The following is a 24728-nucleotide window of genomic DNA, read 5'->3' on the forward strand; positions in this document are numbered from 1 at the left end:
TAATACTGTTGGCCTGATGCCAAATTGTGATCAACTAAAACTTCAGCATTTATCTTTACTAAAGACAAATTAGATCTTCCCATTTTATACTTGTGCAACTGATTTTTTTTTTTGCAATTGATTTTCAAAAGGAAAATATGGAATTACCTTTTTCTGTGATTATTTCCACCCTTTTCATTTCTGTTCATATTTTACATGTAAGGGTACCAATTAGATTATTTTGAAGTACAATTCTAAAACTCACTCACCATGTACTAAATACATACTATTTACAGTGTACTATTACAAATTAAGAGTCTATACAAAAATTTGCCATGGAGTGGTCATATTTGATTGGAAGAGGAGGGAAAATCTTAATAAAGGGATTAAATTTAGGCTAGATTTTAAAAAAGAGGTAGCATTTGAATAGTAAAAAATAATACAGAATAATGGTTATAATTTTTTTTTTTTTTGGTTATAATTTTTTAACATAAAAGACAAGAGTGTAAATCCTAACTCCATCAATTATTAGTTTTGGGGAAGTCTTTGAAATTCCATTTCCTCACTGATTAAATATCTAACTTGATAAAATTGTTTAAGATTAAATAAGATAATATATAGTTAAGCAGGAAGCAGAAAAATGGGTGCAAAAGAATGAAGCTGGACCCTTATATTACATCATACATAAAAATTAACTCAAAATGGGATCAAAGGTTTAAAGGTAAGAGCTAAAACTGCAAAACTTTTTGAAGTTGGATTTGGCAATTACTTCTTGGAAATGACACCAAAAACACAGGGAACAAAAGAAAAAAAAAGATTAATTTGGACTTCATCAAAATTTAAAAGTTTTGTGCATCAAAGGACACTATCAAGAGAGTAAAAAAACAATCCCTGTTCACAAATCATGTATCTGACAAGGGATTAATATCCAAGATATGTCAAAAACTCCCATAACTCAACAAAAATACAATCCCCCCAAAATGGGCAAATTATTTGAATAGACTTTTCTCCAAGGAACATACAGTGAACAGCATATGAAAAGATAGTCAACATTATCAATCATTTAGAGAAAAGGATACCATTTCTTATCCATTATGAAGGCTATTGTCAATAGATAAGTAAATGCTGGTGATACTCTGGAGAAAATTAGAACCTTTCTTCTTGTGGGAATGTAAAATGATGCAGCCATGGTGGAAGAGTTTGGCAACTCCTCAAGAAGTCAAATATAAAATACCATATGATCCTGCAATTCTACTTCTAGGTATATCCCAAAAGAATTAAAAGCAAGGGCTCAGACAAATATTTATTCACCAGTGTTGAAGGTGGCATTACAGTTGACTCTTGAACAATGTTTGGTGGGGATAGGGGAGGTGTGTGTTTAGGGGCATGGATGTTCTGAGCAGTTAAAAATCTATATACAACTTATACTTAGCCCCCACATTGGCAGATTCAATCAACTGTTTGATCATGTAATATTATACTATTTACTAATAAAAAGCATCCATAAATGAACTTTGGTAGTTCAGACCCATGTTGTTCAAGGGTCAACTGTATTTACAGTAACCAAAGGTGGAAGCAAGTTTATCAACAAATCAATGTATATATTTCACAAAATGTGATGTATATATTCAATGGAATAGTATTCAGTCATAAAAAGAAATATGATTCAGGGACATTCTAAAATATGGATTAACCTTGAAGACTAAGTGAAACAAGCCAGACACAGAAGAATAAATATTGTAGGACTCCACTTATATGAGATATTTGGAAAGGGCAAGTTCTTAGAGACAGAAAACAGATTAGAGGTTACTAGGGCCTGAGAGAAGAGGGAATGGGTAAGTAATTTTTAGAAAATAGATAACAGTTTCTATTTGAGATGATGAAAAAGTTCTAGGAATCAATAGTGACAATGGTTGTGTAACATTGTGAATATTCTTAATGCCAATCCTTAAAAAAGGATTAAAATGGTAAATTTTAGGTTATACATATTTTACCACAATTATTTAAAAAGGAGCTAGCATGCTCTACTCATATAAAAGTACTCATACAGAGTACTTTTGGAGGTGGAAGAAATTTTAGGCAGTCAATAGTATGAGCAAAGTTACAGAGGTTAAAAAAAAAAGATACATATATGAGGGAAAAAATTTGAAATGATATAGTTAAAAACATTAAAAAGTGGTTTTCTTTGGATTTTTAAAATTTCCCTTTTCTTTACTTTTACACTGAGAAAAGTAATAAAAACTATTTAAAGAACAACTCCTCATACAGGTAAGAACAGTGTATTTGAAATATGTTGCATGAAACTAATATCCACTGAAACTCTTTGATTTTAGTACTGTCCACCAAGTTGGTTACAAAAATGTTTTCAGTGAGATTAACCCTCACTGTCCTATTTTTTGTTTTGTGCATTTTGAAGACCACAAGAAAACATAATAGTATTCACATCCAGAAAAAGACAGTCTTTTTAAGAGGTATGCAATTGGAATATTTTCAAATCATCAAAAATAAAATTACCTGTATATGTCTTCAGAACCACTCATTTCCTCCAGAAGTGGTTTTTCTGACATGTACCTGAGTTTCAGTAACTATTTTCTCACCTGGCACAGTTGAATCGAACTAGACTCAGGACAGAGCTCAGGACTCTCCTCCGAACATTCCCAGTACAGGGCCACGTACATCACTCTGAGGAAACGGACTACTTATTATCGTATTCAAAACCTGTCGGATCTGATTGTTCTAGAAATGTTACTTGCCTGTTTTAGCACCCAGACTTGGATCAAGCCTAGTAATAGTGAACAAAGAGGGACACAACTGAATGATTTACTGTTCCTTTTAATGCCTAAGTAACAGCTCTTATACTGCTGTGAATAATAGGCCTGACTATATTTCTGGATGACAAGTGGTAAAAGGCTCTTAGATAAAAGGAAAATGGTATTAAAAATAGTAATAATTTTAAAAAGAAGTGCAGCTTTAAAAATACTCAGGAGTCAAAGTAGCACTGCAAATACTTGAGGGACCTCCTCCTAAACCCTACTCTGAATACATATCTAGATGAAATGAAGAGAAAATCATAACTATACAGCTATGGTCAAAACTAGTCAAGTATCTCTATAGACAAAAACTAATGGAAACCTGTAGCCACAAACAGAGCTTACGCTAACAGCCTGGACTCCGCACCTGTGAAGTAGGCAGAAGAAATGAAAAGTCTGTGTTCCACAGAGCAATGAGGACTGAAAGTACTTTTACAAAAGGCCTGGGATCAGAGCCAGGATGATGCTAGAAACCAAGGAGTGCAGTGGGACTCCACCACTCATGGGAAAAAGGTGTAAAAAGTTGAGAAAGACACTGCCGGAAGCTACAGCTTATAAAATATTATGTATCTGAGATATTAAGAGACCATAGTTTCTGCACAACAGCTGAAACCAGGCCAAGCAATCTGCAGGCTTGGTATCTGGATCTGCAATGGCCTCAGGAGGGAGCCCTAAGCTGCCTGTGTAAGACCTGAGGCTTGTCTAGGTATCTCAGGGAAAGAAGTAAAAGCCACTACTGAGCCTCTAGGGAGGATAGGTAAACAGAAAGGAGAGAGAAACACGCACTCAGGATAGACCTGAAAATGAAAATTCTACCTAAATATAACATTTTAATTATGAAAGAGAAATTATTTCCTTTTCAGTTTAATTACCTATGTGCAATTCTTCATAAAAACCTCAGTCTAAAACATCTTTATATCTTGATAGGTTTGAAGCAGACACACAACCTGCACAACTGTATGCGCGGGTCTTGCTTTGAGACTTCTGGGCACAATTAAATTAACCCTGTGGTCCATATTATCAAAGCTGGCATACCCTAAACCATCTTGTGTTTGCAATGTTCAGAAATTTCCTGTTGCTAACTTTGATGAGCCCAGAGAATTATTTATAGTAACCTCAAATCACGCTTGGTGTAGTTCCAAGACAACTGGAACAACAGTGGCTCGGGTCTTCTCCAGGGTAGATTTAATACATATCTAAAGACTATGAAATCAAGTAGGCTTCTCAGCTTGCCTGTATTTAAAAAACAAAACCAAAAAACCAACTTTATTGAGGTATAAATGCTATACAAAGAACTGTGGTTTGTTCATTTTTTAAAAAATAACTCTACTGTTGTGGAGAGAATCAAAGGTCATTATTTCTCTTGTGCATTTTAAGGCATTAAAGAAAATAACTTAGAGGAAATATATATATTCAGGGGTACTCCAAAAGGCATTAAAGAAAATAACTTAGAGGAAATATATATATATATATTCAGGGGTACTCCAAAAGAAGACAGTAAATAAAGTGGGTGTAAGAATTATGATTTGGGGCTTTACATAAGAATAAAATTTCTGTTGAGTACTTTCATCAAAAACTTAACAGGGAAAAAAAAAAAAAAACTTAACAGGTTGTTTCATAATCCCTCCCACCATTGTTAGCCATAAGTAAAACAGAATGGATGATCATCTTCTGGGAGAGCTACAGAAAGAGACTGCTACATGAGGAAATAGGTTAGATATTGCTGAGGTCTCTTTTAACTTCAGGATTCTGTATTGGTTCTTTAATTTTTGTTTTTCCCCTTAGCATAGAGTTTTCAGGATCTCTGACTCCAATGCAATTTCTTTCCTAAGCTAGGACTATTTAAAACAATAATAGCCAGGTATAAGAACCACTAATATAATGATCTACTTCCTTTCCTTACTTGTTTATGACATTACAAAGCAAAAGGGGAAAAGATCAGCAATTAGTTAATCAGTTCAAAATAAAGCAGTATATTTAGGAGCTATGTGGTGGTGGCAAAGGCAGCCAGCCAGTGGACAAGAATGACTTTGGAATCCCTAATTGATAGTATAAAGAGCAAAAAGAATGCCACAAATAGAACTGCATCTGGAAATCCCTTTTTAAATTATTTAATGAAAGATATTATAATAATCAAAATAGATGACAGTAGAGAATGTAGTGAATATTTCATAGCTAATAATGTATTTGATGGGTGAGCTTCAGAGTAACTAGGGAGACCAGGCAACCTCAAAGTTAAAATTACAAAGTAGGAACACTGGTGATTTCCTGGTCAGAGTGTCATTAAAGACCTAACATATTAACTTAATAATACTTTAAAAAACTACAAAATGTAACAGGCAAGTCAGCAAAATGACCAATTTGGATGACGCTGATTACTGAAAACACCCTCAGCAAACAGGCCTCTATGCATGGACCCTCTGAACCCACTGTCCCGAGAAGAGCAGCACAGACTATACTAATGGCCTTTACAGGCCAAAGAGAAGAATGGATAAATCGCACAAAATAGGAAGATGATATTTAGCACAACTGGAACAATCTAAAAACAAAGCAAAACAACAAGTACCATGAGTTAAAACACAAAACTTACAAATGACGTCCCTGACAAAATGGAAACAGCAATCAGTGATTTTATCCAAAAATATGTAGATATATACAACACAGAAACGTTCATTCTCTAAGGCTGTGATATCCAATGTGATAGTCATTAGCCATATTTGAACACTTGAAATGTGTCAGTGTAAATCAGAAATCAAATTTTTTATTTGAGTCACTTATATTTAAATTTCTTAAATGTCACTTGCTTCAGTTACTGCAAAGCTTTTTAAAGTACGTTTGGAAGAGCCTGAGTACATGAATCTACTTGTTAGCTGCATTCTATGAAATCTCAATACAGATTAAGTATTTTCAATCAAAATTATACAAATTAAAGTGTGCTAAGAAGTGTAAAGTGAAAATATATAACAAATTTTGATGTCTTAGTAGAAAAGCCCAAGTGTAAAATGTCTCAATAATTTAAAAAAATGTGAACACATGTTGAAATATTTTTGATACATGAGATTAAGTAAAATATATTAAGATTAAAAATATATATATTAAGATTAATTTTACCTCTTTTTTACTTTTTAAAATGTGGCTTTTAAAAAATTTTAGTTATATATGTGGCTTGTGTATTATGTATCTATTGAACAGTGCTGCTCTAAGAGATCAATGACTTTAAAATGAATGTCATCTGTCTAAAACCTGAGATATGTGTCAGTCAGGATTTGTAAGTAAAATACTTCTTTATCTCCTAGTGTCACAAAATATTACTTCAGTCTACTCGGAATTTGTGTATTTATACGTTCCAAAGACCTGTGTATCCTCTTCACACAGAAGATTGTTACAAATCATTAAACTATTCCTTTGAGTTACTACAAACTGTGGGTACGCTTAATGGTCATTCCACCATCCAGAGTAAGTAATCAAGTAACTGAAAGACACTAATTCAAAGACTTCTTGATGTCTTTTAAATCTGGATTCTCTCACCAATATGTTAATGCTTTTAGTTCTAAAGACCTAAACAACGATCTTTAGTAGAGCAAAGATCTTGATGAGAGTAATTACACAGGACAATTTTACGTTTATATGTATACACATATATATACAGGCTTATAAATTTTCCATAGAAGAAAAACACTGTATCTGGCTGCCTTCACAGTGCTCTTCCAACCTTTCCCATATCATGGCATTTCAAAGAAAATTACATTTGAAAGACACTCTGGAGTTAACTTAAGGCTGCTCCAGGGAGGGCATCAATGTCCCAAGACACTGGCTTACTGTACATCACCAGGAGGCCTGGGCTCAGAGGGCCTCGCAGAACACTGCAAAATATCTCTGACCCATACTTTGTTTTCATCTGACTCATATTTTATTCTTACTTATGCCTACAGTTGTGAAAATACAACCCCTCAACATTTTTAACAACAATATACAAAAAAGGCCACAAGATGGAGATATTACTCCATCAGAGTATTTGTACTGATGTGTTGTTTTTTTCCCCATGTATATTTCCCTCTCTCTGTATATGTCTTACTTTCTCCTTCAGTGATATTCTCACTTACTGTCTCTATCCCTAACATTTATACTGGTTCCTCTGCCACTCTGGCCTTCACTAGCATTATTAGAGAAATATAATGAGTACTTTTATGACCCTTATTTTAAATATTAAAATCAGGCAGATAATTAGAATAGTTTAAGCTCAAAATAAATATTTTTATTTACAAATTTTTCTCTGATAGGTAAGAATTCTTTTAAAAATTTGCTACCTGCCAAGTAATAGGTACTCCAAAAGCCATTTACTGGTATACATTCTGCTACTTTATAAGGCTACATATTTATTGGGTTGGGCAAAAAGTTCGTTTGGGTTGGTTTTAAGATCATATAGAAAAACCCAAGTGAACTGTTTAGTCAACCCAATAATACTTCATGTTGATACCCCTCCAAATTTCCCTGGAATTCTTCTTTGACAACAGTCCTCAAAACAGTTCATGAGCCTTACTGGAAATTTATTTTCAGATCTCTTTATCAATCCAAAGGGTACTTACCCCAGGCTTGTTAAACCAACTTAGTCACCAAGTTTAGCTTCAAATGACTATTAACCATAGGCAAAAATCAAATTCATCTTAAAGATGCACTGTTAATGAAGACACTGCCAAATATATTACAGGCTTTGAAAGCAATTCAAAATAAGTTTCAACAATGTTTTGGGAAGTGGCAGCACTGCTGAAAGCCTGTGAAGCTTTCCACAAAAACTCATTTCCAGATCTAATTAACTCTAAGTTAAACCTTATATACTTCCAAAGGTATAATACAAAAAGTCACACTAACTCTGTGGAACTACTATAGAACTGCACAGCGTGACAATCATCTGAACATTATGACATACTTAAGTACAAGCAACAATTTCCAGTCACCCTACATTATACATACTTATAAGTCACTTCCCTAAATCAAATTTAATCACCAGTATTAACACAAAACACTACTTCAAGTCAGAGAAGAACCTAAACACTAATCTTGTATCTCTTAACTAAAAGTTGGGAGTTAAAAATAACTGCTAATAAGTTTTTTTTTTTTTTTTCGTTCCCAAAAAGTCAGAGGCTTCTTTGTAATTGGTCATGGGTTAGGGTCCTTAACCTGACCCATTTTAATGGTATGAAGTCCTTAAGTATTGGTTAGAAATATGAAGTATCCACCCTCCTTAGCAGGCATGTATATGAACCCTAGGATTTTTCTATAGTCTCTCTAGATGGTCCGAATAAACGGCAACAACAATTGTTCTGGTCTTAACCCATTTGACAGCTGCTCACCACATGGCACAGGGGGTCTCATGTAGAAAATCCTTGCGCTTTCTACAACCAGGAGTTGCATGTGTTCCAGAATTTAACTAAAATTAAAAAAGTACACCCTTTTAGAATTCTAGTGTTTGCCCTCAGCGGCATTATTTAGTACTGCTTCTTTTCCATTTTAATACTGCTGCTTATACCATGACATGTCCTTTATTTAATTCTTGATCTTAGACTCTTGCCTTTAATATTTAACTGAAATTCTAAGAGCTGACTGTGTAGCTGCACATAACTTTATGCCTACTGCCTCACTGGCACTAAAATAGGAGTCTGCCTGATAATGAAGCATATTGTTTTATGCATATATTCTCTCTAAACAGAAATGTTGACTGCGGCATGCCCTTGCTTTTGCAACATGTCTGCTTACATACAAGATTCCAGTTGCTGGATGTTGGTAATCAGAAATGTTAAGTGAATGAGTCTGAACCTTATTTAACGTAGTATTAAGGAGAATGAGACAAGAATTTTATTAATTTTTTTTTTGAGACACTAATTTTAGATTAAATTTCTAATTAAATCCGAGAGACACGATTACACAAAAATTTCAGTAAATATAAGCTTAAAAAACTTAGCTCTTAAAATGGCATACTATGATGTTACTTAAAACATAATCATATTTTACATCCATTAGTGTAGGACCCATCTTTCACAAGGAGGTGTTTTGATGAAAATAAAGAAAGGAAAAAGTAAAAAAAGAAAAGAAAAGAAAGGACGGACTATGGATTCATTATAAAAGGGTATGGGGTCTTGCTTCACCCAATCAGAAGTCTCTTCCCACTTCAACTGCTTTATTTCATCTCTGCACACTTCTATACAAGAAAAGCTTTGGAGTTGTTTCTAATTCTGGGTGAAATTAATTAATGCCATCATTGTTCAAATAGACCCAGTAAGGCCTGACTTAGAAAAAGATTCCCAAGACCATATAGTAGCAGTCTGTAGAATAAGTAGTACATTGATAGAAAACATAGAACTGAGACCAGGCTTAATACAGACACTAGGCATTTTATCACCTGGTGTTATACTTACAACTGCCACAGAAGTTCCCCTCTCTGCAATCAGCTCAAGTATCTACCCTCTCCTCTATCCCATCCTGTGTATCATTCCCAACAATGAATAAAACATACAATGTTGCAATTCACATCACACCAATCACTGGGTAAGGTGGTGACTTTTATGAAAAGATTTTAGAATCTATCTCTATGAATAATTGCAATAAAGGACAGTTCCAATTTCCCCTTTCAGCTTAGGGTATGTCTATGAATAATCAAAGATAAACTGGGACTTCCCTGGTAGTGCAGTGGTTAAGATTTTGAGCTTCTAGGGCAAGAGGCCTGGGTTCCACTCCTGCTCAGGGAACTAAGATCCCACATGTTGAGTGATGTGGCTAAATAAAAGACAAACGATTCTAGGACTGTTCTCATAACTAGTGTAACGGTGAGGGGAAAGAACTTCCCTGGTGGTCTAGTGCTTAATAACCCTCCCGCAGGCGCAGGGGACACGGTTCAACCCCTGGTCTGGGAAGATCCAACATGTGGTGGCTGTTCAGTCCCTCAGTCATGTCCAACTCTGCAGCCCCCTGAACTGCAGCACGCCAGGCTTCCCTGTCCTTCACCATCTCCCAGAGCTTGCTCAAACTCAAGTCCATCGAGTCGGTGATGCCGTCCAACCATCTCATCCTCTGTCATCCCTTTCTCCTCCTGCCTTCAATCTTTCCCAGCATCAGGGTCTTTTCCAGTGAGCCAGCGCTTCACATCAGGTGGCCAAAATACTGGAGCTTCAGCTGTAGAAGTCCATGGGGTCCCAAAGAGTCCAACATGACTAAGCAACTTTCACTTTTCAGTTTTAGCATCCAGTGAATACTGAGGGCTGATTTCCTTTAGGATGAACTGGTTGGATCTCCTTGCTGTCCAAGGGACTCTCAAGAGTCTTCTCCAACACCACAGTTCAAAAATATCAATTCTTCGGCATTCAGATTTCTTTACAGTCCAACTCTCACATCCATACATGACTACTGGAAAAACCCTAGCTTTGACTACACGAACCTTTGTCGACAAAGTACTGTCTCTACTGTTTAATACATTGTCTAGGTTTGTCATTGCTTTTCTTCCAAGAAGCACGCATCTTTTAATTTCATGGCTACAGTCACCGTCCACAGTGATTTTGGAGTCCAAGAAAATAAAGTCTGTCACTGTTTGCACTGTTTCCCCAACTATTTGCCCTGCAGTGATGGGACCAGATGCCATGATCTTCGTTTTTTGAATGTTGAGTTTTAAGCCAGCTTCTTCACTGTTCTCTTTCATCTTCATCAAGAGGCTCTTTAGTTCCTCTTCACTTTCTGCCACAAGGGTGGTGTCATCTGCATATCTGAGGTTATTGATACTTCTCCCAGCTATCTTGATTCCAGCTTGTGCATCATCCAGTCCAGCATTTCACAAGACGTACTGCGCATATATGTTAAATAAGCAGGGTAACAATACACAGCCTTGACATGCTTCTTTCCCAATTTGGAACCAGTGCATTGTTTCATATCTGGTTCTAACTGTTGCTTCTTCTCCTGCATACAGGTTTCTCAGGAGGCAGGTAAGGTGGCCTGGTATTCCCATCTCTTCAAGAATTTTCCAGTTTGTTGTGATTCACATAGTCAAAGGCTTTAGGCTTTAGACCAATGAAGCAGATGTTTTTCTGGAATTCTCTAGCTTTTTCTGTGATCCAATAGATGTTGGCAATTTGATCTCTGGTTCCTCTGCCTTTTCTAAATCCAGCTTGTACATCTGGAATTTCTTGGTTCACATACTGTTGAAGCCTGGCTTGAAGGATTTTGAGCATTACTTTGCTAGCATGTGAAGTGAGTGCAATTGCTCAGCAGTTTAAACATTCTTTGGCATTGCTCTTTTTTGGGACCGGAATGAAAAGATCCCACATGCCTCAGAGCAATTAAGCCCATGCAACACAACTACTGAGCCCATGCTCCGCAATGGGAAGCCTGTGCACCACCACAACGAAGAGTAGTCCCCACTTGCAGCAACTCGAGAAAGCCCATGAGCAGCAGCAAAGACCCAGCGCAGTCAAAAATAAATTTAAAAAAATATAAATCTTTTTTTAAAAAAGAAAAGAATAGCATAAAAAAAAAAAAAAAAACCATTAAAAGAGGATTTCTGTTCAATCAGCTCTAGACTATGTGGCAAGAGTTTCCCAACAGACTTGCTTTTTCCCCATAAAGTATGTCCAGGCAATCTCCACTAAACAGTGTGTACATAAGAAAAACCAATTTTACAATAATCCAATCTGAGGCAAATACATATACAACTAAACAAATATTTATTCAGCTCTAACTCTATACATGATATGCTTTACATCAGAAACATAAATGACTAGAAGGTTATCTACCATTCCAGATTTTGTATTATCTCTTTCTCTGAATTAATAATTTTGGACTCTACAATGAAAATCAGGGAGTGATTATTACATGACAAATTTCTAAGGGAACAGACTCACTAGAGACAGACTGAACTATATTCAACTAACACCAGAAGCTCAGTGGAATCTAACACAAGAATCACTGGAGAGAACTGATATAGTACAGGTTCACCAGTCATTTATGAAAGAAATCTTCCTCTTTATTTCTAAAAAGCACTGTGCTGGGGTTTGAGAAGTCCCTTTTAATGACTCTGAACTTCTCCCCCATCCAAAAAACTGAACACACAGGTCAGGCAAATAGAGATCAAATAGCACCTTTATTAATGAAAAGCTATTGGGTGAATAGAGATTAGGTATGAGAGCCAAAGAGGCTTGCTAGCCATTTTTGCCCTTCCATCTCCATCCTAGGCGTTGAGACAGTACATTCAAGAGAAAGTCTGGCCCAGATAATAACTTTCTTACTGGTCTAGGGCAGAGAAGAGAATGAGCCTCATTACTTACAGCTTTGTAATTAGTTAGCTACCCCTAATCAAAGGGCTTCCCTAGTGGTTCAGACCATAAAGAATCTGCCTGCAATGTAGGAGACCTGGGTTCCATCTCTGGGTCAGGAAGATCCCCAGGAGAAGAGAATGGCTAGCCACTACAGTATTCTTGCCTGGAGAATTCCACGAACAGAGGAGCCTGGTGGGTACAGTCCACTGGGGTCACAAAGAGCCGGTCACAACTGAGTGACTGACACACCCCAATCAGAAGAAAGGTCATCATCCTCCAACAAGGTAACTCACTCATTGATGGAAAGATGTAAGAGATGCGTCAAGAGACCAGCAGTGTTTCTTTAAGGAAGACGGCTCCCCTTGGAGATATATATAGGATAAGTGCAATGTAACTGTCCCTCCCTAATACAGGCTGCTACTTTGTGCATTTACACATCAGTGCATCTGAAATACAAACTGGAAGAGCTTAAAAGATTAATTCTGATTAAAAACCTAAAGTCCAACATTCTGTAAGCATATGTCACTTAATAGTTTTCTTCTTTTAATCAGGTTTCAGTGTTCATCTCAATGTAAGGATGCAGTTACTTAAAAATTTATAAAAGAAAGAGACACATTTTCTAGTTCTATGAATAGAAATCTGTAATGATTGGGACCAAGTACTCTGATTTCATCAGAAAGTAAACACTGCAAAATTTAAGATAACTTAGCTTGTTAAAATTTCAAAGATTTTTTAAATGATTATGGAGTACTTATTGTTGACTAGAACCCTGTACAAAGTATAAAGAAAGTCAAGGCCCCAAAGACAATGAAAAAAACATGCAGAATTGCTATTGACCCCACAAGAAATACAGGTGTCCAAGGACCAGAAGCTGTTAGAGGAGATATAAATATTGCTTGGGGATCTAGAATTTTAGTTACTAATGAAAGATATAAACACTTTTCCCAAAAAAAAAAAAAAAAACACTTTTCCCCCCTACATTCCTCTAATCTTCTACCCTGTATCCTCTAAAATGATGTAATATCCAAATACAAAAGCCTTGTGGACAATTAAAGTCATTCTAAAATACAGTGAGCCTCTGGCCTGTCACCTGTAAACATCCCTCCACCAAAAACTTCTGGAATCCATTTGAAATCTTTTAGAACCAATTTGAAACCTAGGAATACATCAAAAGGAATTCCTTCGCTTTATGAGAGCAATAAAAGGTCATATATTAATAAATATAATCCATTAAATAAAAACTGTCAAGCAATTACTTATTCAGTGAATTACTGTTTAGTTTTAGTTACCATGTTTATATTTTTCTTTCAGTAAATATTTAAGAGTCTGCTATGAAGAAAATAAAGAAAATACCATTTGTCCTAAAAATGAGGCAACTAACTTCACAAGGTCATAAGTGAGTAAATGGTTTGGTTCAAGTTTTTAAAAGGCACTGACTATTCCAATTATAGATTTTAGGGAGTGACTGAGCAAGTTTACTTCAGACCTGGTGGAAAAGAGGATAAAATGGATACCACATTCAGTCTCTAATCATCCCTGGTGTTTAGTTCAGGGTATGGAGATCGCAAAAAGATTTTTCTATCAATTGTCTCCAATTCTGCCCTGTTCCTTATCTCCTTACCCCAATCAACTAATCTACTGATCTCATCACACCACTGAAACAGCTTTAGAAGCGGTAACTAATGACCTCCACACTGTTCAATTCAACATCCAGAGCTCATCTTATTTGAACTACCATCAGCATTTAACCCAGCTGATCGCTTTCTTCTCTTTGAAATACTTTCTCCACCTGAAAGAGAAAAAGAAAAATCTCTACTACTGTCCTCACCATACACCCTGCTCCAGCCACATTGGCTGATGTGTCATTCCTCAAATACTAAGCAAGCTCCAAGAGCTCTGCATTTAACTGGTTGCCTTCCTTGAATGCATTTATTCACATGGCTCACTCCCTTACTTCCTTCTGAGGCCTTTTCTGAGCATCTGACATTTATGTTTACTTGTTTGGTTGTTTATTATCTGTTTCCCCCTACCAAAATGTGAGTTTCGTTTGAGTTCAGGGGTTTTACTTTATATACTGGCCAATTCCCAGTGCTTAAAATTTAGTAGACATGAACTAAATCTCTGTTGAATGAGTGACAACCAAATTGATTAAATGCGTAGAGCCTGGTCACCACATCTGAGTAACCTACCTACTTAGCTCTGGCTCCTCATGTCTGGCTAGTCAAAAGAGACTGGCTGTCTCTGGGCTGAAAATTACACATTATGGACCTAAGACAGGCTGCATCTGTCTCTACCAAATTTTTGGTCTCCTAAAAGTCTTCTGAGAAAATTAAGAGTCAATGTAAAGAACGTGTTCCAATCAGGTTCTTTGCTTAGGTAAAATAAAGTTTCTTCTGCATTCTTTCCAATTTCAAAACAACTGCGTAGAGAAACACAGATGATGAAAACAATTTTCCAGATCCTTCTATTCAACTTCTACCTCCACACGGAATCTTCTCAATTACCTATGCTTCTTTATTTTCCCATTTTTGCCCATATAGTTAAATGCTCTGGTTGTCCACATTACCTAATTAACTCTGCAACTTTAACTGCATGAATTTATAAATGAAAATTCTATGAGACTTCACATGCAAGCTAGATCACAGAATCTAAAATTTAAACCACTGCTACTAAGTTTGTGTTCTCTTAAAGCAGCTCTTAAAAGGTTTCCTTGAGTAACTGGAAAATATCTTTCAAAATCTTTGGATAGGTTATGTGTAAGACTCTAGCTACAGAATTTAATCAATTTTGGTAAATTCTAATAAAAAATATTCTCAGTATTAAAGGCATTCTTAAGAGTCTTCAGAGTTTATTTCACTAATGATTCTTACACATACTGCATCACTATTTACTTTGAAATAAGGCAAAAAAAAAAAAAAAAGAAATAAGGTATACTTAGTCTGTACTAGCAATAAGTGGCACCAGGTGAAGATAATGAATACAGACAACACGAAATTGTATGCATGTAAAAATTTTAAGTGTGAAATGTTTAAACTACTTCATAACTCTTACAAAATTGAAATTCGTTCAAGTTATGGTGCCGTGGCAACAGCATTTTTATATTCACTTACATTTAATTGAAAAGTAAATTTCCATTTTGTGTTAAGCTGAACAGTTCACACACATTTATGATAACCTGTTGGGGCGAAATGTCCATTTCACCTCTGGTAACGCCAAGTGTGCCCTGAATAACAGTTGTGGGTAAACATTAATACCTTTTTGCCCCCTAACTATTCAAAGCATTTTTATGAAGGGCTCAATCAGAAGGTCTGAAATTCTTTCACCGCATACTCGTTAAACCAGTGAAATGGCATCTTCTCAGTATGAGTCATTCAGCACTCCCAGAGTGAAAGCAATCAGAAGAAAAAAAAAAAAAGGACAAGTTAAAGTCTAGAGCTGAAGAAGGAAAGAAAACGAAAAGAAAAGAAAAAGAAAACGATCCTGTGCTACTGGCTGAGCTCCTCTTTCTGGAGCACCCCAAGTGCCTCTACTGCCCCAGCACTTGATGGCTCCTTCTCTGACTTCCCGAACAACACAGTAGAGGCTTCAAGTTCCTGCAGATTTCTAAACGGGGCTACGAATGCCTAATCCAACAGGCTACACACATTACAAAGTACAGTGCAAGAAAAACTTCTGCAACCCAGACGCCAACCAAAAGGCATTCCTACCTTTCCGGAAAGACAGGAAAGGAGGCTCTTAAAAGGATAAGTGGTAACTGGGAAGGTGAAAATTTAGAGGGAGACACGACCACCTTCCCCACAATCAGAGGGGCAGGAAGAGAAAGGGTTTAGCAGTAAAAGATCTACCCCCACCACTCCTCCTTCCTCCAGCACAGCAGGGTGCAAGGATCTACCCCAGAATGGCAGAGGGAAGAGAAGGGATCCCCACCCCAGGCTGGTGGCACCGTCCAGACTGTCACAGAGACCGGAACTTGAGAAGAGGAGCCGGGCGGTGAGGGACTGGGGAAGGCGGGCCATTCCCTCCGAGCCAGGTTAGGAGAAGACCGTGGTCAATCGGACAGAGAACGGCAGCCGAGCCCAGGACGACCAAGTCTTGCCCCGCAAGCCCGGCTCCCTCGGAGAAAACCCGGTCAGAGCCCGCCCCACCCCCTCCTTTCCGCCCCAACCCACACGTTCTGCCCAGGAGATGCAGCCTTCGAGCGAGCGGGCGGCCCCGCTTACCTGCTGCACCCCGAGGAACTGGTAGAAGTTGAGCTGCACCTCCTCCACCAAGTCAAATAACTCCAGGTCTCCGCTCTCCCAGCCGCGCGCCGGCCCCGCGGCCGCCAGCAGCAGCAGCAACAGCAGCGGCGGCGGGAACGGCACGAGTCCCGGCCGGCGGCGCGGAAGAAGCCGGGCCAGCCGGGAGCAGGGCGCTGTCATCGCGCCGGGCTCGGAGAGGTCAGCCGCCGCGCAGAGCCGTCGGCCGAGACCCGGGGACGTGGCGGGCAGCGCGGACTGTGGGAACACTGCTTGTCAGTCAGAAGCACGGGCAGCCGCCCCGGAGTCTCCCGCCCAGCGGCCGGTCCTGGCCAGAAGGCAGGGGCGGCGGAAGACGGAGGGCGCTTCGTCCAGTGAGAGCGCGGACAGAGCCGCGGGCGGCCCTAGCCTCCGCGGACCCTTACCCTTTACCCAGGCCTACAAACAGCTGGCGAGCCAGCGCCGGGCGCTTAGGTAGCGCGGCGAGGTGGGAGAGGCTTCCCCTCGCCTCAGCCTATCCCAGGCCTTGCTTCCGGTGACATCACGTCTCCTAGCAACCGCAGAGAGGAGGCGGGGCCGGAAGTAGGGGTGCCGGCGCCCCAGACCTGGGCCTCAGCAAACTGCTTCTCAGTCGCTGGCGTGCTCCGCGGAGCCACACGGATGTTGGCACAGATTAAGAGACGTGGACAGTTACAGACATCGTGCATCTATCCGGAACGTCCTAAGTATCCGTGAAACAGCTACTTCCTTGTCCTCCCCCAGATATTGAAAACTAAAAGCATATTTGAAAACTGAATTGTTGATTACAGCCTCTGTTTCATACATTTCATTATTCCATCCCCCAAAATACAGGAGGAATTGAAATTGCCCAGGGCTTGAAAGGGGCAAATCTAGTGAGCAGTCTAAAGTTTCCTTTTAAGAGAGGTGAAGAAGAAATAAAATTTGAACCAAGACAAAAAGTGTACTTCCAATAATGAAATATTTACAGGCATAATACCATAAAATAGGCAACCAGGTAGAAAGTAATAAGTATGACAGACATTCAGAATCGTAGGGGTAAGTGCAGCTTATTGCCGTTAGCCCATTTACAATTGGTGCTCCTTTCCCAATTGACGTCTATTTTTAAAGACATTTAAGCTAAAAACGCGTTCTCTCTTTCCCACAAGTGTCTCACTTCCTATTCTTTTTTTCCCCTCATCACTATTGCTTTCTTTTTTGTGAAGCTTATTTTCTTCTTAGCTTTCTCACATTTCTCCTCCCTGACTCCCTACTCTTGCTGAGGAAGTAGAAGGGAATAAATAAATGCTTGTATAACTCAGGATGCTTCAGCAGTTTTGAGAGTTTGATCTCCTTTTTCCCATTTTGGATCCCAACAGTTGAATTAAGCTCAATAGGATTATAATAATACTCTCATAGTAAAAAGTGTTGTGTTTGACAAAGGTTAGTAGAACAATATCCAGTGGTAAATCTTACTTAAATCCTTCCATTACTGTAGAGTTTAAAAAATATTTTTAAATAGCTATGAATGCTTAAAAATAATACAATATAATGCTTGAATTAATCCTATTTTAAATTCATTGTGAGGCTTTACTTTCAAAGATACAGGAACAGGGGTATCTTAGTCTTCAAGGGCTGCTGTAACAATATACCACAAACTGGGTGTCAGCATGGTCAAGTTCTGGTGAGAACCCTCTTCCAGGTTTCAGAGGGCTTCTTTCTTGTTGTACCTTCACATGGCGGCAATGTGGGGAAGGGGGACAGAGATCTAGTGTATCCTCTTACGCAGAAAGCAAAGAACTAAAGAGCCTCTTCATGAAAGTGAAAGAAGAGAGTGAAAAAGTTGGCTTAAACCTCAACATTCAGAAAATGAAGATCATGGCATCTGGTCCCATCACTTCATGGCAAATAGATGGGGAAACAATGGAAACAGTGAGAAACTTTATTTTCTTGGGCTCCAAAATCACTGCAGATGGTGACTGCAGCCATGAAATTAAAAGTCGCTTGCTCCTTGAAAGAAAAGCTATGACCAACCTAGACAGCATATTAAAAAGCAGAAACGTTACTTTGCCAACAAAGGTCCGTCTAGTCAAAGCTATGGTTTTTCCAATAGTCACGTATGGATGTGAGAGTTGGACTCTAAAGAAAGCGGAGCACTGAAGAACTGATGCTTTTGAGCTGTGGTGTTGGAGAAGACTCTTGAGAATCCCTTGGACTGCAAGGAGATACAACTAGTCTATCCTAAAGGAAATCAGTCCTGAAAATTCATTGGAAGAACTGATGCTGAAGCTGAAACTCCAGTAGTTTGGCCACCTGATGCAAAGAACCGACTCATCAGAAAAGACCCTGATTCTGGGAAAGACTGAAGGCAGAAGGAGAAGGGGACGACAGAGGATGAAATGGTCGGATGGCATCACCGACTTGATGGACATGAGTTTGAGCAAGCTTTGGTAGTTGGTGATGGTCAGGGAGGCCTGGTGTGCTGCAGTCCATGGAGTCACAAAGAGTCAGACATGACTGAGCAGCTGAACTAAACTGAACCTCACAACTTGGGCTCCACCATCATGACCTCATCTAAACCTAATTACCTCCCAAAGATTGCACCTCCAAATACCATCACATAGGGAATTAGGACATCAACATAGGAATTTGGGTAGGACACAAACATTCAGTCCATAGCAAGGGATATCACCTTTTCTGTTTATCCCCAGTGCTGAGCACAATACATAACACATGCTAGCATTCAATTAGTTGAATTGAATCCTGTGAATACCTCCCCACCTTCATTTCTCCCCCTACAGTTTTTTAGTTTGATTTTTGATAGATCAGTTTTCTTAAGGTGAAAGCAACTTTACTAAGTCTTTAAGTTATCTTTCTGTTTATTGAGTGAGTAAAATGAAAACATAAAATGAGAGCAATAATCGTAGCACTACTTTTATATAATATCCCAACATTCATCTTTTCTCCTAATTTGACCATTAAATTAAGTGCAATATAACATTTGAAACTGGTGCCATATTGCCATTGATATTTTAGCAATCTGATATTTCCCTCCTGAGCTCTATTCTTATGTTGTCCAAGAACCCCAAGGACTTCCTCCATCTAAAGGGAATGGTTCTCTTTCCAAGGCCAAGCTGAAGTAGAACTGGAGTCTGTTCAGTACAACACTATTCCTGTTTCTCACTGGTATGAGGTTTTGCTCTGGCAGCTTCTTCCTACTCAGCTCCGATAGCACTGGTTCACTCTGAAATGATGCCCTTGCTTGTTCTGGTCTAGGTCTCTGCAAAGACCACAGTGATATTTACATTTAGACTTCTAGTTTGGCATATTCACATGTTCTATCTTGTCCTCTAGAGCAGCAATTCCCAAACTTTTTGGCACCAGGCACCAGTTTTGTGGAAGACAGTTTTTCCACTGACAGGGTCTGGGCGGGGGCCGGGGGGGCGGTGTGCAGTGGCGATGGTTTCAGTTTCACCCACGCACCTCCTGTTGTGTGGCCTTGTTCCCGTGGCTTGGGAACCCCTGCCCTAAAGGACAATGCAATTGAATGAATCATTTGCTGATGCCAGCACTAAGCAAGCTCCCAATGGACAGCTGCTTTCTTATCTGGTGACATTTAATGATCCTGGGCATTGACTGATGAAGCTTAGTCTGTAGAGGCAGCGTACACAGGAAGAGAGAAGCCAGTGAAATGTTTAACGGTCATGTGAGTTGTGTAATGGATTGGAGACGTAGAGAGGAGCCCCAAACTTCCAGCCAGTTTTCCCACAGAACATTTGCTGAGTCCTGGGGTAGTGCAGAAGCCCAAAGGACTGAAGGGTAGGAGGCGTGAAATTTCCCCACGTTCTACCAGTGCATGCAAAATGAACTCTGCCTAAAAAGAGGAGCCTGCTTCAGATATACAAGTAGTCTTCCCCCTCAAGACATCTGCAATATTTCTGAAGTTGTATGAGTAGGAGGATAAAGATCTAAGTTTAAAACCTCTGAAAAGCAGAACTAAAACTGCTGGGCTGAGGAGATAGAAACCTTGCAGGCTCTCTTATCAAAATCCCAGAGGAATCACACCTAAGAAACAGAGAAAGCAGAAGTTGAGTGAATCTTACCAAAACTCTAACCCAATCCCAACCCAGTTCAATCCCTGACCCTCACCCCATTTGTCTATTTTCATCTGTAGGGGAAAATATCATCATCTCTATTGCCTATTTTTTTAATATAACAGTCTGGTATATGACAAAAAATTATGAGATGTGAGACAAACAAGGAAATCTGACCAATATGAAGGGGAAAAAGTAGATAATGGAAGACCTACAGTAAGCCAGCTACTGGAGTCCAGATAAGGACTTTAAAATTTCTATTATAAAAGAAAAAGTATATAGAATGGATTAGAAGATGCAGAATTTTAACAGATAAACTGAATTCATAAAAAGGAATCAATGGAAAATCTCAAATTTAAAAGTATACTATCTGAAATTAAAAAAACTTGGTGGGTTTAACAGCAGAACAGAGGATTAATGAATTTGAGGACAGGTCAAAAAAAAAAAAAAATACCCAAATTGAGGCACAGAGAGAAAAAAAGGACAGAAAAAAAGGACATTTAAAAGCTTAAAATGCAGGTGGGACATAGTGAGTAAATCAAAACACATATAACTAGGCTCCTAGAAAAAGAGGAGAGAGAGAATGGAACAGAAGAAATAATTATAGAAACAATAGACAAGAATTTTGCAAAACCAATGAAAGACATGAAGCCAAACATGAAAAAATTAACTCAAAATAGATCATAGGCCCAAAGATAAAAGCTAAAATTATAAAACTCTTTTTGAAAAATAATGGTAAATCTTAGTGTCTTTGGGTTAGCCAGTGGTCCCTTAGATATGACAGCAAAAGCATGTGATGGAGGAAAACATAATTTGAACTACATAGAAATTTAAAACTTTTGTGTCACAAACAACACCATCAAGAAAATGAAGAGACATCCAAGATAATGGTAGAAATATTTGCAAATCATATACCTGATAAGGGATTTACATCTAGAAAACGAAAAGAATTCTTTCTACTCAATATTTTTTAAAATGGGCAATGGATTTCTCCAAAGAAGATATACAAAAAGCAAGTAAGTACAAAAAAGATGCCTAACATCATTAGCCATCAGGAAAATGCAAACCAAAACTTCAAAGAGATACCACTTTATAGCCATGATGATGGCAATAATTAAAAAGAGAGACAAAAAAGAAATTAGTGAAGACATACAAATTGGAACCCTCATATATTGCTGGTGGGAATGCAAAATGATGCAGCCCCTTGGGAAAACAGTTTGGCAGTTTCTCAAAAACTAAATGTACAGTTATTATATGACCCAGCAATTCCACTCCTAGGTGTATACACAAGAAAAATAAAAGCATAAAACTTGTATACAAATGATCATAGCATTATTCATACCAAAAAGTTGGAAACAAACTTAATGTCCATTCAACTGATGAATGAATAAACAAATGTGGTACATCCATATGATGGAATATTATTTGGCAACTAAACAAAGAAAATAGTGATACATGCTGTAACATGGACAAGCCTTGAAAATATTATGCCAAGTGAAAGACACCAAACATGGATGACCACGTTAAGATTCCATTTATATGAAATATTCAGAATAGGCAAATTTTCAAGCTTCCCTTGTAGCTCAGTCGGTAAAGAATCTGCCTGCAATGCAGGAGACCCAGATTCTATTCCTGGGTCAGGGAAGATCCCTTGGAGAAGGAAATGGCAACCCACTCCAGTATTCTTTTCTGAGAAATCCCATGGACAGAGGAGCCTGGCAGGCTACAGTCCATGGATTGGCAAAGAGTCAGACACGACTTAGCGACTAAGCCACCACCACAAATGCAGAATGTAGGTTATTGGTTACTGAGGACTAGAAGTGGAGAAGCTTGGGGATTGTCTACTAATGAATACGAAATTTTTTAGGGGGTATGTAAATATCCTAAAATTAGATTGTGGTGGTGGTTGCATATCCTTGAGAATATACTAAAAAACTTTGACTTGTATATTTTAAGTGGATGAATTGTGTGGTTTGTCAATTATATCTCAATAAGGCTGTTTGAAAAAGAAAGATATAATAAACTTAGCAAACCCCAAGTAGGATAAATGCAAAGCAAATAAACAAAAAAAGTCACACCTAAGTATATCATAGTGAAATTATAGAAAAGTTTGTGGGATTTACTGAAGGCGATAACTTCAAAGACCATTTTTAGCCTTAAATGTCTTAAAGAAGGAAGGCAGAAAATTAGTGAGCTAAATGTTCAACATAAGGAGTTACATAAATAACCAAAGAGTAAACAAAATTAAAGTTTGAATGAAGACACCTAATTGTTTTCAACATGACACTTTTGCAAGTCAGCTGGGCTTACATCAACCCCTATATGAAGAATTCTTTAAAATTTTATCAGTTTGTAAGTTCTGGTATTTTCAAGGTTCAAGGTGTGACCATGATAGTGTGTGGCCAAGAAGCTTTGGAAGAATATATTGAATACCACTGGTAATGAATGGCAACCCCCTCCAGTATTCTTGCCTGCAGAATCCCATGGACAGAGGAGCCTGGCAGGCTACGGTCCATGGGATGGCAGAGTCAGACATGACTGAGTGACTAACACACACATGGGAATGGGGAAGCAGGGAGAATCTAGAGTGTTGGATGGTTATCCACATAGAGGGTGATAGAAGAAGTTTTGATCTTATTATACATGAACTTGAACATCAAAATGACCAAGCCTTACCAGGTGGCAACGGGAAACATCACTGGTAATTTCATAGACCAGTGGGGCTCAAAGAGGTGGTCTATCCCTCACTTTTGGGTAAGATCCAATTTAACTACATCAAACAAACTTAAATATAATACTTATAACAGCAAAAATCCAAACCTCACTTAAAATCACCATTTCTAAATCCTATGTTTTGAAATGCCTGGCTCATTAAATCTTGAAATTTTTCTCTTTTGCTCGCCTATTGGCTATTTCTCAAATACATGGACTTAAAGTTTTAAGATATCATTGTTCTCTAATGGAACATTATCTTCACTCAGTAATTTATTTACCCAAAAAGCATTCACAGTCTTACACTGGGTTGACAAAGGTTAGAAAAATAGTATTTTGGGGAAGAACCTCCTTGAAAATAATCCCTTTTTATTGCAGTACTGAATTTTAATCTTTTGAAGGTCCTCATAAATAAATACAGATGTTCTTCATGTTATAAATAATACATATACTTCTATTATATTGGCACTATGGATTTTACTTTTCTGGATAATGTACTGTTTACTCAAATAATTTCATTGTGCATACGAATACAGATTTCAGAGCCAAAATTGATTCAGTTCAGATTCTGACTCTACCACTTACAAACCGGGTGACCCCTGTGTTTCAGTTTCCTCCTCTGAAAAATTAGGATAATAGTACTACCAAAACCGGGGTTCCCTGGTGGCTCAGGGACACAGGTTCAATCCTTGATCCTGGAAGATTCCACATGCCTCGGAGCAATTAAGCCTGTGTGTCACAACCACTGAATCTGCACTTTACAGCCTGGAAGCCGCAACTCTGAGCCCCTAAGGCCCATGTTCTGCAACAAGAGAAGTCACTGCAATAAGAAGCCAGTGCACTGCAACTAGAGAAAAGCCCCCACAGCAATGAAGACCCAGCATAGTCAAAAATAAATAAAGCAACTAAAAAAGAGCTAGTACTACCAAAACCATAAAATACTACCAAAATTGTTGTAAGAGTTAAGGGAGATAATTAGAGCCTGGTACTGGAGAAGGAAACAGCAACCCACTCCAGTATTCATGCCTGGAAAATCCCATGGACCGCGGAGCCTGGTTGGCTACAGTCCATGGAGTCACAAAGAGTCGGACACGACTGAGTGACTTCACTATATAGTAATTGCTGGGTTTCCCTGGTGACTCAGTGGTAAAGAATCTGCCTGCCACACGGGAGCTGCAGGAGACTCGGGTTCGATCCCTGGGTTGGGAAGATCCCCTGGAGAAGGGCATGGCAACACATTCCAGTATTCTTGCCTGGAGAATCCTATGGATAGAGAAGCCTGGTGGGCTATAGTCCATAGGGTCCCAAAGAACAGGATATGACCAAGCACACATGCATATAGTAATTGCTATTTAAATATTACCATTATGATTATGGAAAGTCTCTGGGCTTCCCTTGTGGCCCAGCTGGTAAAGAATCTGCCTGCAATGTGGGAGACCTGGGTTTGATCCCTGGGTTGGGAAGATTCCCTGGAGAAGGGAAAGGCTACCCACTCCAGTATTCTGGCCTGGAGAATTCCATGGACTGTATAGTCCATGGGGTCGCAAAGAGTGGGACATGACTGAGTGACTTTCACTTTCACTTCCACCTACCTTGTATTAA

The 24728-nt window shown here is 38.5% G+C and overlaps 1 protein-coding gene across 1 annotated transcript in view; it reads right to left on the minus strand.

Annotated features, from left to right (window-relative positions):
- Positions 1-16843, minus strand: part of DNAJC1 (DnaJ heat shock protein family (Hsp40) member C1) — a 191012-nt gene extending 174169 nt beyond the window's left edge. Inside the window, exon 1 of the mRNA XM_043480154.1 lies at positions 16306-16843. Coding sequence (XP_043336089.1) covers positions 16306-16506 — 201 coding nt within the window. The 5' untranslated portion in view covers positions 16507-16843. The remainder of the gene's footprint in view (positions 1-16305) is intronic.
- Between the last annotated feature and the right edge of the window lie 7885 nt (positions 16844-24728).

Source organism: Cervus canadensis, chromosome 10 (assembly GCF_019320065.1).
Source record: "Cervus canadensis isolate Bull #8, Minnesota chromosome 10, ASM1932006v1, whole genome shotgun sequence".
NCBI lineage: Eukaryota > Metazoa > Chordata > Mammalia > Artiodactyla > Cervidae > Cervus > Cervus canadensis.